Source organism: Macadamia integrifolia, chromosome 10 (assembly GCF_013358625.1).
Source record: "Macadamia integrifolia cultivar HAES 741 chromosome 10, SCU_Mint_v3, whole genome shotgun sequence".
In the NCBI taxonomy this organism is placed as follows: domain Eukaryota; kingdom Viridiplantae; phylum Streptophyta; class Magnoliopsida; order Proteales; family Proteaceae; genus Macadamia; species Macadamia integrifolia.
In genome coordinates this window covers 32163455-32179212 of record NC_056566.1, presented here as the reverse complement: position 1 = coordinate 32179212, position 15758 = coordinate 32163455, and the positions used below count along the sequence as shown (strand labels likewise).

General features: G+C 38.3%; 1 protein-coding gene across 3 annotated transcripts; it reads left to right on the top strand.

The window, feature by feature from the left end:
- The first annotated feature begins 5782 nt into the window (after positions 1-5782).
- On the top strand, positions 5783-15758 carry LOC122091944 (V-type proton ATPase subunit G 1). 3 transcript variants are annotated; one of them, XM_042662203.1, is made up of 4 exons: positions 5783-5859; positions 7588-7681; positions 14981-15081; positions 15391-15758. In XM_042662203.1, the coding sequence occupies exons 2-4, from the start codon at positions 7594-7596 to the stop codon at positions 15532-15534; spliced, it is 333 nt and encodes a 110-aa protein (XP_042518137.1). In that variant the 5' UTR covers positions 5783-5859; positions 7588-7593; the 3' UTR covers positions 15535-15758. The 3 variants fall into 3 exon arrangements, with proteins under 3 accessions (XP_042518137.1, XP_042518138.1, XP_042518139.1); XM_042662204.1 differs by lacking the exon at positions 5783-5859 and adding an exon at positions 5862-5932; XM_042662205.1 differs by lacking the exon at positions 5783-5859 and adding an exon at positions 6009-6221.

The following is a 15758-nucleotide window of genomic DNA, read 5'->3' as shown; positions in this document are numbered from 1 at the left end:
CGAGAGAGAGAGAGAGAGGCCGAGAGATAGAGAGAGTCGAGAGAGAGGAGAGTCGAGGGAAATAGCAGGTCTGAGCTTTTGGTTACAGAGAACTGAGAGGGAGAGTCGAGATCGAGAGAGAGAGGCCGAGAGAGAGAGAGAGAGAGAGAGAGAGAGAGAGAGAGAGAGAGAGAGAGAGAGAGAGAGAGAGAGAGGGAAAATATTGCAGCTTTTATTTCAAAAAGATGAACAAACCGGTTTGTTCTGGTTTGTTCTCTAATGGTTTGGTTGAAGACGGTTTTTTCACTGGTTTAACATTGTATTATGGTTGATTAATCTGAACCGTGGATATAGAATATTACACGTGTCAGCCGCTTAGGGTGGAATTATATGGAATTGTACCAGATGAAAATTTCAGTCGATTTCTACCCCCCAAAATATCTTCTAAATCTCAGGTGGGCTAAATCTCAGATGGGTATATCTCAGGTGGGTACATCTTAGGTGGGTTAAATCTCAGGTGGGCTTTTTTAGGTGGGTATATCTCAGGTGGGCTAAATCTCAGGTGGGCTATCTTAGATGGATATATCTCAGGTGGGCTTCAATGGGAATAAGCTCCCACATAATATTAGATTACATTGGCACCCACAAATACTAGTACGTACCTTTACTTTTTATACATAGCCTCGTGATGCGTGCAAGTACAAGGCTTGGGTGCACATATTACACTTGGTACCCGCTCCGTCATGTCAGGCCAACCCGAGTTCAAGGTCACCCTTGCTACCATATTCCATTTGGTACCTATGTTGGTTTTCTCCAGTTCAACCCCTATATGATCAAACCAAGTCAATACGGGTAATTAGACCGGGTTTAGAAAGTAGGGTATCACATTCTATCTCTAATGTGGATGTATTTCAGAATTCTTTGTGGTGTTTATATCAGATGCTACTGTGGGTGATTGGTGTCTCATCTGCTTCTATACCCCTCTCCATGTTTCTTCTCGTGTGGGCTACTTGGCATAGGCTGCTTGATTTCCTTGGGTCTTTGGCTTGCCCCGTTTCCATCATTGGGAATTTTAATGAGATCCTCTGCCCAACTGATAAAATGGATGGTCAACCTTTTTCCCCTTCTCTCGCTGCCCCTCTCTTATCTAAGATAATTTCTACTTTTGACCTTATTACCATCCATCCCAGAGGATCATGTCTCACTTGGTCTAATAAACAAAAGCCACTGCATCTGATCAAAGAGGCCCTTGACAAATGTCTAATCCTGCATGGACTTCATGCTTTCCCAATGTGTTCCTTTCTAAACTTCCTTCTACTGGCTTTGATCACAACCCATTACTACTGCATCTTTATGGCTCTACACCTACTTTTCAAAAACTCTTCCATTTTTAGGATGCATGGTCATTCCACCCCTCCTTCACTTCTTTCTGTAATATGAATTTGAACATAGCTCCTGATCTGAACCTGTGTAGGAAACTTAGTGGATTCAGTAGACTTTTGACTCAATAGGATATGTCAGTGTTTGGGTATATTGATGCCCTTAAGAACTCTCTGATTGATGATTTTTACTGCTTGGAAAATGGTGTTCCAACTTCTTCATATTTCTCTTCCTTGAGTGAACTCTCTACTAATCTCAAATGGACCTTTGATGTGGAGGAGAAATTTTGGTTTCAAAAATCTTGTGCTCTTTTCCTCAAAGATGGGGATCGGAATACTAAGTTTTACCATGCAGTTTTCAAGGAAAATATTCGCAAAAGGCGAATCGATTTCATTCGGGATCCCCATTGGGAATTGATTTTTGGTGTTTGAGGAATTGCTAAGGTGTTTGCTTCTTATTTTTCTCAGGTTTTCACTACTTCTGATCCTCTTGATCCATCTTTTGTAGAGAGTTTGTTTCTTATTGCCCTCTCGGAGGATGATGCGTTGTCCCTTTGCCATGCTCCTGACGTAACGAAGATTAAGGTTGCTGGCTTTTCAATCGGAGCTTACAAGGCTCCAGGTATTGATGTTTTTCAGGCCTATTTTTATCAAAAATTTTGGGATATCATTGTCCAGGAGGTGTGCAAATTTGTTACAGATTTCTTTATTCAAGGTACCCTGCCATTTGGGGCAAATCATACCCTCCTTTGTCTAATTCCTAAAAAAGACACTACTTTAGTCGTTGAGGACTTTCACCCGATTAGCCTCTGTAATGTTAACTATAAGATCATTGCAAAATTTTGGCAAATCAATTAAAGGCCTATCTCTCATCCTTCATTTCTCCATATCAAGCTGCATTTATTAAAGGTAGGCAAATTTCTGATAATATTGTGATAGCTCGTGAGATCTTCCATTATCTTAAATGAAAGCGTAAAGGTAAAACAGGGTTCATGGTAATAAAAATTGACATGTCTAATGCCTACGACAGGCTCGAATGGAATTTGATTTCGAAGCTCTTTTCCTTCCTTGGATTTGGTGCAAAGTGGTGCGATATGATTTCCTACTTGATGTCTTCTTCTTCTTTCTCAATTAAGTTGGAAGGGATAGCCTTCGAATATTTTTCCCCTTTTGCGGGATCCAATAGATGCCCTTTGAGCCCTTATTTGTTTATTTTGGCTATGGAAGTTCTCTCTCGGTTGCTTTCTGTCTATAGAGATCTTAAACAGTTTCAAGGAATTAAAATTGCTCGACGGGCTTATGAAATTACTCATCTCCTCTTTGTTGATTACGTCTTTATTTTTTGTCGAGTCTTACCTGAGGACATATTGTCTATTAAAGCGGTTTTGGATCTTTTTTCAGCTTTGGCCAGTAGATTTCTGAATCTCATTTATTCAAAGATGTTACACATGCTCAAAGATGGATTTTGCAGACTCTGGTAATTCACAGAGTGCCCTAACATCATTGAGGAAGATGAACTTCCATCCATTCAAGTGAGCCTGGACCCCAAATATGATTTATTATTTGTTTTAGTTAAAAGGGTAAAAATGTCATTTCAAATCCTTACTTTACGGAGATTGACTGTAGGGGTCTGAGTCTAATTTGGTGAAAGAGAGGCGGTGTTCCTATAATACTGGTATTCTCCAAGGGATGGCTCTGTAAATTACCCTTATATTTATTATCGTTTGTAATTTTTTTTTTTCATTAATTACATTCCCCTCTGTTGGACTATGGCCTAATAGAAAATTCCCTCACATACTTTCATAAATATCAATCCCTCCCCTCTAGTTTGAAGATTTTTTCAATCGTCCCATAAGTGACTGACGGTGTTAAACTAGTCTGTAAAGATACCGATTTACCCTCGTGGCATCTACCTATATTTCCTTCTCTTTTCTTCATCACCAATATCAAAACTGATATGGTGAAGAAAGCCGGAATTACGATATCTGACGAGCTCAATTGTCGGAGATGCCCATCGGATGCCATGACTTCGATGATGGACTCACCATCGAGATCAGTGTGAAGGTACTCGAAAACCATAACTGGCATTGCCAAGTCCTTGATGCTCTGCAGTATATGATAAGGGACGTTCACCAACCTCAGAACCTACCTCATGTTGCTCTGGATATGGTTTGCGCCACGCTTAATTCTATGTCGGGTCTCATGTTGAACAGAGTCTGGCTGAACTCCTGGACCGTCGCCAAGTCCATATCCCCTCCCACCGCCAACAACTTGAATCCCAAACACCATGCCTTGTAATTTGGTCTCATGGCTTCGAATAATTGGTCCAGATCTTCTTGTTTGGACCCTCTTTAGTAATCCCATCATTCAAGTACCTAATTCATCCATCAGAAAAGAAATTAGGTACCCCATGACTGAAGCTTGGGTTTTTTTTTTTCATTTGGTTTCTTACATTGGATTGGTTTAATTGAACGTTCCTTTTGAAATTTTACCTGGGAGAGGCAGAGATCGTCATGAAATTAGGCACCCCATGATTGAAGCTTCCTCTCTTTTTTTTTTTCTTCTTACATTGGATTGGTTTAATTGAAGAATCCTTTCGATATTTTACCTGGGAGAGGCAGAGATCGTGACAGAAAACGGGTAAGGACGACGAAGCATAGCAATAAAGAAGGGGCAAACAACAACGGAGCAGATCAAGGGCTGAGAGCAGCAACCGATGGCGGAGCACAATGACGAAGAAAGGGAAAATCGCGATGAAGGAGGTTCTGTTTAGCCTTTTAGGGCTTAAGGCTTATTTCATATGGGAAGGGTAATTTTGGTATGAAATTACATGTTTGAATGATGAGGTCATCATTTAACAGAGCTACCTAACGGAAAGGGTGTGATTACAAGAATCTTTAAACTAGAGGGAAGGGGATTGGTATTTATGAAAGTACATGGGGGGAACTTGCTATTAGGCCACAGTTCAGGGGAGGCGAATGTAATTTCCTCTAAAGTTATATTTACCTTAAAAAAAAAAAAAAAAAACAATTGGGATAAACCATGGGTTTTAGTAGATTAATCATTTCCTCAACAAAATTAAGGCTTAGACCAATGTTTCACATGCTACTACCGACTATCTTGGATTGCCCAAACATTGACACACAAATACACAATGTCATATGTGTTTCTTCACATTATCAATGGCCTAGTTAATTACACAATTTCACGAAGATCTTTTGTTTTGTTACTGGCACAACACTTTGATCAAGTTGGGAGAAACAATGAACTCTAGGCTTGGAGCTGATATACATTAACAAGGTGGGTGTGGGGGTTATAGAAGGGGTGGGCAAGAGGAGGGGGGAGGGAGATTCAAGAGATATGTGAGGGGATAAGGAAAGAGGTGGGGGTATGAGTTGCGGACGAGTGGGTTGGGTGGGATTTGTAGAAAGGGGGTTGGGATGGGAGTTGCTAGTCAAGGTGGTGGACTTCGTGGGGCAGGGGTTGCGAAGAGAGGTTGGGACACGATGGGGGATTGGCGGTAGGAAGAAGAAGGGCATGGGAGAGAAATATGCAGTGGTGGAGGGTAAGGGAAAGAAAAAGCTAGAGATGGAGAGGCAAGGTCGATAAGGGTGAGAGGATTGGTAATGTGTCAAATTGGAAATATATTTGTTTTTAAGTTGAATCAGTTTACAAAGAACCTCAAAAATAACATTTGAAACATGATGTATTCTTCACCTAAAAATAAAAAAAAGTTTTTTAAATGGGAAAAAGGTGCCTAAGTTGTGTTAAGTTATTATTTTCTGCATAAAAAAAATAATTGAGAAAAGAATCCTACCTGTTTGCTTTATGCCCGAACATTGGCGAGCATGGAAAGACCGTGCTATGCCTGCCAGATGCCTCTACACATCCCATTGGCTTGAGTGTTGATGCAATGAGTGCGTAAGTGGATATAATTCTCTTGCCCAAAAAATATTATGGGAAAAAAATTGGCACGTCGATGTTACGGTCAGCCTGTGTTTGTCTCTCTTTCCCAGCACTTAAGAAAGACTCCCTTGCTCCTCCCATTCTATACTCTCAATTGGTGCGTGCCCCTAGCACCTGCAAACCAGAGGCATGTCCATCTTCTACCCAAAAAATACTCTTTGTAATAAATTTAGAAAATAAGATTCTAATCAGACTATGAATTGTTTATAGGAATTTGCTAATGCTAGTTTAGGGATCTTATTTTCTTTCTGCTGATCTTGATGTAATGACGAACCATAATGTTTAATAAATTTTTCTCCCTTTTTTTCATTAGAAAAAAAAATTTTGATAACCTACCAAAGAGAGGCTAAAACAGTAAAACTGAAAGGAGTAGAGGACGAAGATGTCATTCCCCACAGTCATTTGGAACAGGTTAGCAGAAAAGGGCATATTAGTCAATTCAGTTAGAAGACATACTCAATATAAAGGGACTGGTTGATTGACTTCTGTCACGCACAACTCCCTCTTAAATCTCGACAGACGCCCGTCTCTGCAGGTACGTTCTCGTCTCAAACATTTCTCTCTTTCTCTTCTTAAAGGGTAATTTTTCTACTCTGTGATTGAACTTGGTAATTCTCTCTCTGATCTCTCTTTGACTATGGATTACCACTGATTTCTTAGTTCGGTAGACTAGATCATCAAAGTTCGACGGATCTTTAGTACTTTCTCGTCACTGCTCGTTTGTTTCTTTAAAGTTGATTGGCCTTTTGGTTTTCTTCTATGGTTGAGGTTTTTAGATGTAGAACAATTTTCTGAAGTTGTGATTTTGTTACCTATGGCCCATGTATTCTCCATCCTCCTGATCAGACTCTTTAGTTCCTGGATCTTTCAACTGGAACTTTTGATTGGAAATTATTTGTGAGTTCTGATTAGATATGAGTTTTTTATGGCCTTTTTCGCATAGATTTGATAATTTAATTGGGTGAATTTCTATTTTCTTCATGGATTCTTTACAAGTTTAGTGGATGCATGGTCGTTCATTATTTTCAGTTTTTTATTATTTTTATTTTTTTTTTATTATTTTTGTTATTTTATTTTATTTTTTCCTGAGAAAGTGAAGACAAATTGAATCTTGTGGATTGGGTTTGGTTTTAGCAAGAAATTTTCTCTTTCTGTGTATGTAGCACTGTGAGTTGATCTTTAATGGAAAAGGGTTATATGAGGGTATTGATACCTCTTATTGATTTTGAAAATATATATAGTTCTATTCCTGAAAATTTTGTGGGTTTTTCGATGTGGATCAGTTCTGCATTTAGTTGGACCTCTGACCCTTGTTTGAAGAAAAGAAAAAAGAGGGGGGGTTACTCGTTTCAAATCAGATCGGGTCGGTCAAGGATTTCATTTGGATTCTTTTGTTTCAAAGACTCAATTCATTTTTACTTAAAGTCTTTCTTTCCTAGTTTTGATTCCATCTCTTTGGGCTCTCTGCTTGAAGTTGGTGTAAAAAAGGACCTTCCCTTCTGATGCTTTAATCTGCTTAGTTGATGATCTTACTTACAATTATTACCTTGATAATATTTGAAATAATAGCTTCTGCCAACATCTGCTATGTCAAAATCAAAGTGCATTGTCATTATGAAAAGTCTGCATTTTGATCTCCAAGGAAAGTGTCTGTTTGGCTTTTATCTGTTGTTATGAGGTCTCAGTTTCTTTCTGGATTCCCAGTCGCACTGTCCGCCTCTTTGTGAAAATGAAATATATGATTATCATGCTATAATTCCTTTTCCAGGATGATGATCACCCCAGGTGTGTAAATACTGGGGGCAGGGTTTCATTCTTAATCTAACCAGTGAAAATCAGAGGGTATATTTCAATTAGATATATCATTGAAGCTTTTAAAATGTCATTCTGATAATGAATTGATTACTGCCCCCAAAAGAAAAAAATGGTTTGTTGGGCGATTTATACAAAAAAGAAAAAATCTAAATGCCAAAAAATAGGTCAGTCAGGGGAGACGAATCAATTATCTTTTAATAAGCTCTAAACCTGCTCTAAGAGGCTGACCAACCAGATTAGGTCACATCTTTTTTACACCATGTAAAATCCTGAAAATTTTCTTATATTAGATTAATTTCTTGTTAATAGCTATACTAACGTCTATTGTTAATGAAGACAAATTCTCAACCCTTATGATTATGTTCTTGTTGGAAGTTTTTTTTTTTCTTTTCCTGTTGATATCTTGATTATGACTATCTTATTAGAGAATTTAATGTGGCATTTGCAGTAAGTTATGGAGGCTAACAGGGGTCAAGGTGGGATTCAGCTTTTGCTAGCTGCTGAGCAAGAAGCTCAACACATCGTCAATGCTGCCAGAAATGGTAACGATTTACAACTTCTAGTCTTATATTTTCTGGGTTTTGTGATATCCAATGTGAAAATTGTACGACTTGTTTGACCAGTCTGGACAAAATAGGGCTTAGATGAAATCTTTAGAAAGTTTTCAAGTTGCTGGATTCCCCATTTCTTGTTGACATGTGTTGCTTTGAGGTGTGTGAATATATGAATTCTCTAATGCTAGGAAAATTTATTAACTTCCTTGTCAAGGGCTGTCTCAACAATAACACAACTCAGCCTTATCATCCCAACTTGTCAAGGGCTGTTATTCCTTGAAAAAATGTAATTGTTAAAATCATGTCTGAAACATGCTATCAATGTTGCTATGACAGGATATGCCATCTTTGATATCTCATTTTCCTTTTGATGTATTTCTTCTTAGACTTGGACTATATACTTGTAGCTATGCATGCTGTCTTACAAATCTTTTAATTATTTATCAAGGGATTTCTGGTTCTTGAGCAAGTTTGATGTTGCCTATATGCCTTAAACATATCGAAGGTTGTTAAGAAAAGATTTTCACTCACTGATTATTGATATGCCATTTTATCGTTATGGATGCTATCCGTTAATTATATGTGAGCCTTTCCTTTTTCATTTAATTCTTCTTACTGGTGGAGACTTGCAACCGTGTTAATGGCAGGAGTAGATTACAAGAAACTATCCCAGTAGTTTATAACCCCAAACAATACAAATAGGAGCAGGAAACAAAGAAATAAGACCATCAAATAAACCTCCAAGGATACAATACCCATATAGGAGAAAAACCAGCCCAATACCCAACCCCATAGGAGAGAGAAAGACCTTCTATAGAGCTGGAGAGAGAAAGGTGCGGCTAGGTCTGTGGGAGTCCGATTGAGCTGCACTTAGTCCTTAGGGAGGATACAAAAACCCCCAAATATGAAGGGTTTTTGACGGCTGGTTATGGAATTATGCACTTTCTTGATTTTCAGACCTAGGAGAGAGAATGTGAAGAATTCTGTAGGAACAACAACTTGTCTTCTTCAGATAACCTTCAAGAGACGATCGGTTGATCTTCTTAGAGTATAGAACTAGTCCTCCAAAGAATCTGCTAATCAGATCTCAAACTTGGGCAGCAATGAGGGTCGATTGGCTTCAAGAACAAGAACTTTTTGACTGGTTGATTTTGATTTTGTATGCTTTAACAAGTCTGAACTTCTAATAACAATAAACAGAAAATAAAAATAGAAAAAGAAGAATCGATGGAGGGTTGAGAAGGGTGAAAGAGAATAAAAGAATGAGTATCTCACCCCTCAGGTTTTGGGTATCACACCCTTCAAAGGTTTAGGCATCTCACCTCTCAATACTAGTTTTTTTAGCTAAAGAGTAATCACTCAATAATTCATTCATTCAAATCTTCAATTACAAGTACATAGGCTCCTCTATTTATAGAGGGTAGAATAGCAATCAAACTACTATTGATAGCTAGTTTCCGAATAGGACTAGACATTCCTACTACAACTAGGAGCTAATTTCCCAATAGGACTAGACACTCCTATTACAACTAGGAATTTAAAATAGGACTAGGACTTGACTTTATGACTCTAACATGGAGTAGGATTAACTAACAACTAATAGTCCATATAGGACTTTACAACCGATTAATGGCTTAATGGGCATTTATTGAATTAAATAACAACTAACTAAACTAATGAATTAAATCCCGTTTTTCTACCTTATACCCATATTTTAGGCCCATTAAAGTGGCCCAGTTCAATGAAAATCCATTGGATCAAAGGCCTAACACATATATAACACAACCTAAGGCTTATTTGCAATAAAATAAGCCCAAGTGACTTATTTACATCAACTCCAAGGAAGTACATGTTTCGTTCATGCTCAAATAGGTACATGCCTGCCAACTCATACTACATCTTGTCCCACGTTCTAGGTTTACATTCTTGAGCTTGAAGTTGCCTTTCACAAACTCTCCATTGCATTCGAACACAATCACTCATCTAGGAACATATATTGGCCTTTTTGTGTCTTTGTTAAGTTGTAGTTGTCAAAGTACATGTCTAATTCATGCATCCATTCAAGGAATTCCCCATAAAAATAACGTGACTGATTATTAGATTGGGCAGCAGTAGATGTATTTTGATGGGAATCCTGTGGAGGGAAGAGCCTTATTTGAAAATATACAGGGAGGTATTGTATCACTAACTCGTACTTCATTTCTTCTCAAGTCCTCGGCTCATGTCCTCGAATTTGGAGTCGCTTTTCATGGACTCTCCACCAATCTCTAGCATGACCAATTAACTGGAAGCAAACAACTTGAAGCTTTTGTCTCTGTCAAGTTATAGTAGTCAAAATATTCTTCCAGAGATGTATCCCTTTGTCCAGCGAAGTAACTATCTGATGGAACCATCTTCGGTTAGGCACTGATAGATTGTTTGGAGCTTTCTTCAATCGTAGCTCTGATACCACTTAATGCAGGAGTAGATTACAAGAAACCAACCTAGCAATTTATAACCCCAAACAATACAAATAGGAGCAGAAATCAAATAAATAAGACCATCAAATAAACCCCCAAGGATACAATACCCATATAGGAGCAAAATCAGCCCAAAACCCAACCCGATAGGAGAGAGAAAGACCTTCTATAGAGCTGGAGAGAAAAAGGTGCGGCCAGATCTGTGGGAGTCCGATTGAGCTGCACTTTTAGGCATAGATAGTCTCTAGGGAGGGTACAAAAACCCCCAAATATGAAGGGCTTCTGACGGCTGATTATGGAGTTATACGTTTTCTTGATTTTTAGACATAGGAGAGAGAATGTGAAGAATTATGCAGGAACAACAACTTGTCTTCTTCAGATAACCTTCAAGAGAGGATCGATTGATCTTCTTGGAGTATAGAACCAGTCCTCCAAAGGATCTGCAGATCAGATCTCAAACTTGGGCAGCAATGAGGGTCGATTGGCTTCAAGAACAAAAACGCTTTGGTTGACTGATTCTGATTTTGATTTTGTATGCTTTAACAGGTCTGAACTTCTAATAACAACAAACAGAAAATAAAAATAGAAAAAGAAGAATCGATGGAGGGTTGAGAAGGGTGAAAGAGAATAAAGGAATGGGCATGTTACCCCTCAAGTTTTGGGTATCACACCAAGGTTTAGGCATCTCACCTCTCAATAACAGTTTTTTTAGCTAAAGAGTAATCACTCAATTATTCATTCATTTAAATTTTCAATTATAAGTACATAGGCTCCTCTATTTATAGAAGGCAGAATAGCAATCAAACTACTACTAGGAGCTAGTTTCCCAATAGGACTAGACACTCTTATTACAATTATGAGCTAGTTTTCCAAGAGGACTAAACACTCCTACTACAACTAGGAATTCAAAATAAGACTAGGACTTGACTTTATGACTCCAACATGGAGTAGGATTAATTAACTAATAGTCCATATTGGACTTTACAACCGACCAATGGCCTAATGTGTCTTTATTGAATTAAATAGCAATTAACTAAACTAATGAATTAAATCCTGTTTTTCTACATTCTACCCATATTTTAGGTCCATTAAAGTGGTCCAGTTCAAAGAAAACCCATGGGATCAAAGGCCCAACACATATATAACACAACCTAAGGCTTATTTGCAATAAAATAAGCCCAAGTGACTTATCTACATCACATGTGCTTGTAGTTGTGCAGTGTTACTTTAGTGTGCATCAAGCATTAGACACAATCATGCATCGCATGTTTTTCACTGAACTATTCTAATGTGTAAAATTGTTAATCCTTTTAGGTTTCTAATTTGCCACCCTCCCCCCCGGCAACCAAAAAAAAGCGTCATAAAATTTTCATTCTTTCAGGGTGCCATTTGTGGCCATTGAGTAATCTGCCCTGAGCGATTCTGTTTTGGATTTTGTTCTTCAGAATTCAGATGGAAAATTTTTCAAAGTTTGGTTTTACACTCCCCTCAATGCTCAACCCTTTCTGCCCATGCTACATCAAACCTAGATCCATGATGTATTGGACTTCTCCATTAGTATTGTCTCTACTGAAGTTTCAAAAGTTTCTTTAGGAAAGCAATACTTCAGAGAGAGGGCTTTCTCATTGTTTGGTGAAAGACTGGTGCCATTTTAGGGGGTCTAGAATCTGATTGTGCCAGTGAAGGTACCTCCTTGCGTCTTGAATTCCAGAAAATATGAAAAGGGTAGCGGCACTGAGATCTGCTTTTCTTCTAACCTACAGAGGAGCCTTCTAAACCTGCCTTCTCTATTGTTCATTTATCATGGCCAAGTCACCTGCAGTTCTATTATTTGAGTGTTTGGCTCATCATGCTTTTCACTTTCTGAATTAGCGATTCTTTTTTTTTTCCGTGAATTGGTTTCATTCTTGTGAATCCTGGGGTTCTGGAGAGGAATACCTGTCCGCTACTACAAGGATATCACCCGAAAAAGCGGAGACAAGACCCGTTACTTTCAATGCCTCATCAAAAGCCCAATTTAATGCATTTGGAGGGAAAAAAAAAAAGGAGCCATCGGAATCAGACCCGTAAAGGTTTCGTTTTTTTTACAATAAATATGGGCTTCTGACAAGGATCCTGAGAGGATTCTTTAATCAACCAAAACTTGCAACAGAGTCCTTAATTTCCCAATGGCAGATGAAGGATGCAAGCTGGAAGAACTTGGACAAGATATTCAAGATATTCTTCACTCGGACAGGAGATGCAGCACTCTTAGCGTCGGAAATATCCCTCTACATGAGTGTGCCATAAAAGACGGAGAAGAACAGTACTAAATGGATCAATTCCTTTGACCTGTCATTTCGAGCTTCCAGTTCTTCTGGATTGCTAACGAGGTTCGAAATGTTGGTTCATATACCATAAATTAACTTTCTTCTTTTCCTATTGATGTTTGAGAAATTATGTAGGTACCTTTAAAGATGCTGTGTAATCAAAATATTTTTTTCTTCCACTTCCTCTGTAGTATGAATTTGGCTTAAATTTGAATTGGGTCAAGTGGATTTAAACTTGCAGAAGCAGCTTTCATCAGAATCGGTCAGTACCCTTGTAGTGGTAATTGAAACATCTTTTAACCTCCTTCTCTTGCCTCCTTTAAAAGGAATTGTCTGGTATTTTAAGAGTGATATTCAAGAATTGGTCATTAGGAAAAGTATAGAGAGTCAAGTTGGCATTAAGTCTACATGTCCTTTGGTGGTTGCATGTTGAGGTTGATACTTTTGCTGGTGTATATGTGGCAATCTGGTTGTTCACCATCTTGGTTGCTGCTGAAGCCTCACAGCTGTGGACTTCTTTTTCGGGCTCCATTCTCTGCTGCCATGTGGTGGTTCATTAGTTTCCTGGATCATTTTGCTATATGGGTTTCTAGGTAACATCCCTATGCATTTGCCTATCTCAACGACAATGGCAACAGGGGTCCTTGCCCTCCAATTAGCTCTATTTGAGGTCGTACTTGATACAAGGCCTATGTTATGCATAGTCTTTCCTCACCGCTTCTCCTAAAGTCATTTTATGTCTGCCCTTGACTCTTTTAGTTCCTTCTATTTGAATCAAATAACTCCTCCATACTGGAGCATCCAAAGGCCTTAGTTGAACATGGCCCTGCCACCTCAAACAACTTTCTAATAGCTTATCATGTACTGGAGCTACTTCCAAATCAGTTCTAATATAGATTATTCCTTACTTTATCTTTCCTAGTTTTGTCACTCATCTATCTCACCATCCTCATCTCCTCTACATCGAGTTTATTTATATGATGCTTCATAACTGTCCAACATTACAACAACATCCAAAACCTTATCCCAACTTAATGGGGTCGGCTACATAGGGATTCCAAACAAGGATGAGCTCAAGGATCTATGCAAAAAGTTTGATAGGTTATGGCTAATTATAACAAGTGCCGGCTGTCAACCTGGCGCACCTTAAGTGTCCAACATTCCGTACCTTATATCATAGCTGGTCATACGACTATCCTATAATATTTTCCTTTACACCTCTCCACTTCGTTTGCCCTATTTTAATTTTTTGTGAAGCATCATCCTCTATCTCACCTTATTTATTTATGATTGAGCCCAGATACCTAAAATAACCACTTTGCGAAATCTCCCTCTTATCAATTTTCACAACCTCATTATCCGTTCTAGTGTAACTATAGTTACACACCATATACTACATTTTCTTTCTACTTATCTTAAAACCTTTTTTATTCAAAGGTTGATCTCCAACTTGGATTTAATCCCTGCTTTGTGTCATCCACTAAAACAATTTCATCAGTAGAAAACATACACTAAGGAACCTCATCTTGAATTTTTCTGGTTAAATCATCCATGGTAAGTGCAAACAAATAAAGGCTTAAAGCTGATGCTTGATGTAACCCAATTGTAATTTGGAATTTATTACCTTGACCCCCCCATAGTTCTTACACTAGTCACCATTGCATCATACATATATGTGGATTTTTTTCCAATTTAGTTGCCTTTTTTATGGATCCATGTAGCCGACCTCATTAAGTTGGGATAAGGCTGAGGTTTTTTTTTCTGTTGATTTACTTGAAACACTCTCTTGTCTAATAGTTGCTAGATTAATTCTATGGGGTGCCGTCATAAGATTTTTCTAGCTCAATAAAGACCATATGGAGATCCTTCTTGCAATCTCTAAATCTTTACCTTAAAAAAATATGCATGAGATGGTTTAGGAAATAAAATCAAGAAATGCAATTGAAGTAAAGCCCCACACATTTTGGTTATTTGCAGTTGTAAACAAGTAACCGATTGCCCAAAACTTTTGCTTGAGTTTATGTAGTAAGCTTGTGTTTCAGCAGCATGAGTGGCTACTGGAAGTCTCAGTAGTGGAATGGGACTTTTGTGGCCTCATTTCTAAGCTGCCATATGAATATTCCTGGTTGAGATCTTTTGGCTAGATGGCTTGCCTAGCTAACCTCTACAGAGTGTTGCCTGCAAAAAAAAGTTTTGTCAGATAGTTTGGAATTGCTGAATAAAATTAAAGCTCTGCAAGTATGCATACTTGTGAATTTTGCAACACTTTTTCAAGATGTTGCAGATTGTCCAGCTCCTTTCTTTTTTTGTGTGTGTGTGTGTGTGTGTGTGAAAGGTAGTAATGATCACATGATCAATTTCTGGATCCTCAGGCTATAGATCTTCTTCATCTCTACTATTGAATCTTAATTAATTAGTTAATATGAATGCCTTCTGCCCTTCTCGTGAATGCTTATTCTTAAATAATGGGCGTCATGAATTTTTTGCTGATTCATGCCCTCTATGATTTCTGTATTCAGCGAAACTGGCTAGATTGAAACAAGCTAAAGAAGAGGCCGAGAAGGAGATTGCTGAGTTTCGTGCTCAAATGGAACGTGAGTTTCAGAGAAAAGTTGCTGAGGTAAGTGAAAGGGCCAAATAAGATCATTTTTTTCAGTGAAGTTAAATGAGGCCAAGGTGGATTTACATTTGTACACACAGAACTGATCTGCCATCAGTGCCATGTTTGCATTAAGGATTTTGGTGCTATCCAAAAACCACCATAAATCTTGATATAAATCTGAACTGGATGGCAGTGGAGCCATACGCATCTTGAGATAATTGAGCCTTGGTCTGATTTCAGTAGTTCATTTTCATACATCTCCGCTCACTTTTGTTCGTAGCATGCTAACTTGAATCTATCATTTTCCTCAACAATGACATGAAACAGAGCAGTGGAGATTCAGGTGCTAATGTGAAACGCCTTGAAGTAGAGACAGAGGCCAAGATCAGTCACCTGAAATCGGAGGCTGCAAGGATATCCCCTGATGTTGTCCATATGCTCTTGAAGTATGTGACAACTGTGAAAAACTAGGTGCTTCTAGTTCTGTACCATGTCTATCGTGGAAATGGACTACATGTTTTAGTTTATATTTGTAGACCCTGGTGCTTTTATTGGAACTGAAATCCTGATTGTTGTTTAGGTGTTCTTTTTGATATCCATATTTTTTCTAATCTTTCGTGAGCATTGTACTTCACCAAATAAACTACTGTATGCTGTCTCATATAAGTGCTTGTCATTTTCTGTTCGGTTGTCTA

Bases quoted from the DNA above. Each gene is read 5' to 3' on its own strand.
- LOC122091944 (XM_042662203.1), top strand. From the start codon at position 7,594: ATGGAGGCTAACAGGGGTCAAGGTGGGATTCAGCTTTTGCTAGCTGCT. The intron at 7,682-14,980 runs GTAACGATTTAC...TTCTGTATTCAG, and splicing joins CGTCAATGCTGCCAGAAATG to CGAAACTGGCTAGATTGAAA. The intron at 15,082-15,390 runs GTAAGTGAAAGG...GACATGAAACAG, and splicing joins TTCAGAGAAAAGTTGCTGAG to AGCAGTGGAGATTCAGGTGC.